General features: G+C 41.0%; 1 protein-coding gene across 1 annotated transcript; it reads right to left on the bottom strand.

Moving 5' to 3' along the window:
* Positions 1 to 232: 232 nt before the first annotated feature.
* LOC141703462 (uncharacterized) lies at positions 233 to 832 on the bottom strand. The gene has a single exon (XM_074506990.1). The coding sequence runs from the start codon at positions 830 to 832 to the stop codon at positions 233 to 235; it is 600 nt and encodes a 199-aa protein (XP_074363091.1).
* Between the last annotated feature and the right edge of the window lie 921 nt (positions 833 to 1,753).

Here is a 1,753-nt window from a genome sequence, read left to right on the forward strand (position 1 = left end):
GTGATTCCGCACCTTGTAAATTAAAACACTTATATACATATAGTTTGAGTTAGAACATTTTATAGTTCAAGAAAAAGTTTACTAGAATTACATTCAACCCCCCTTCTGTAATTCTTGCTGCATTGTTAGGGACTAACAGGTGGTAAACTTGGTAGCTCGTCGGGGAACACATCTTCATACTCTCTCACAACTAGATAATCCTCGATGCGAGGTTCATGCTTCGATGTATCCTTCACAAAAGCAAGTAGCCATCACAACCCTTAGATAAAAGTTTTCTCGCCTTTAAAGCAGAAATTAATTTAACCTCCCCCTTCCGTTGAGACCCTTGGTATACAAATTCTTGTTTATCTGCATCTCCAAAGATCACCTTTTTTCCTTGACAATCAATTATGGCACGATGTTCACTTAACCAATCCATGCCCAAGATAATGTCAAAGTCATGCATCTCTATTGGAAGCAAGTTAACCTTATAATTTCTATCTCCAATAGCTATGAGATACTCTCGATATACATCAGATATAATAACAAAATTCCCCATCGGGGTAGAAATAGACATATGAGGATATAATAATGAAGGTGCAACACCAAGATGACGAATAAACGATAAAGACAGAACCGAGTGGGTTGAACCAGTATCAAATAACTCATAAGCATCACATCTACCAACAAGAAGTGTTCCAGAAACGGTACCTGAATTAGCTACTGCCTGATTTGCCATTAATGCAAACACTCTGGCTGTAGGACTTTGCTGACTGACACTGCCACTACCACCGTTAGCTCCTCCTCCACTAGTGTTGCATGACACTGTACAATCCTTTTCACTATGGGACATGCTACCACACAAGAAACAATCCTCAGTCTATCTGTAACAAGCTCTATCTGGATGATGTCCATCACATGTAGCACAAGGGGCCACTGGAATCACATTATGGTTTCCTCCATACACTGAGTAACGGCTCTGCCCCTTTTAACGATTCTGCCACTGCCTAGGCTATTTTTGTCGCTAAAACTGCTGATTCTGATTCTGACCAACATACTGATTCCGGCCGTGGAATGACTGACCACCCTTATTCTGATTATGTCTGCGCCACTGTCCCTGTTGACCACTCTGACCTCCATACCACTTTCTACGCTGTACAAAACCCTGATCATCCCTAGCCCTCTTACTACCACTGTTAGACCTGAAAGTCCTAAAATCTATGTGCTCCTTCTCAACATCCTTTGTTACATCAGTCACCTCCTCCACTTTATCAAATTAAAAAAAATAATGGAACCCCTCACATAAGACTTCAATCCCATTTAAATTTATCAGCCTGATGTGCAGCAGTCCCTGCAACTGTCCCAGCAATTCCAACCAACCTTATAAACCACGCCATATTATCAGTAATGCTCTCATCCTGGTGCTGCATAATAGAATGACACGCCCACAAATAAGCCTCTCTATCAACATTAGAGAAGTACTGCGTATATAATACCTTGAATCCCTGCCATTCCAAAGCCTCTACATAATGTTCCCCTCTAGTAGCTTTTACTCCTCTCTACCACCTCTGAGCATTACCCTCCAACTTATACACAACTAACCTGACCTTCTGAATCTCATCACAACCCAGTGCATCAAAAATATTCTCGAGATGAACAATCTAATTTTCAGTATCAATAGGAGTCAGTGTTGAAATAAAAGAGTTTAGTTTCTGCTTCACAAACCTCTCCAACCAATGGCCCTGACCGTTTTGATTCTGATTCCCATTGCCAT

Source organism: Apium graveolens, unplaced genomic scaffold (genome assembly GCF_009905375.1).
Source record: "Apium graveolens cultivar Ventura unplaced genomic scaffold, ASM990537v1 ctg6660, whole genome shotgun sequence".
NCBI lineage: Eukaryota > Viridiplantae > Streptophyta > Magnoliopsida > Apiales > Apiaceae > Apium > Apium graveolens.

Coding starts and splice junctions, on each gene's coding strand:
- LOC141703462 (XM_074506990.1), bottom strand. CDS start 832: ATGTCCCATAGTGAAAAGGATTGTACAGTGTCATGCAACACTAGTGGA.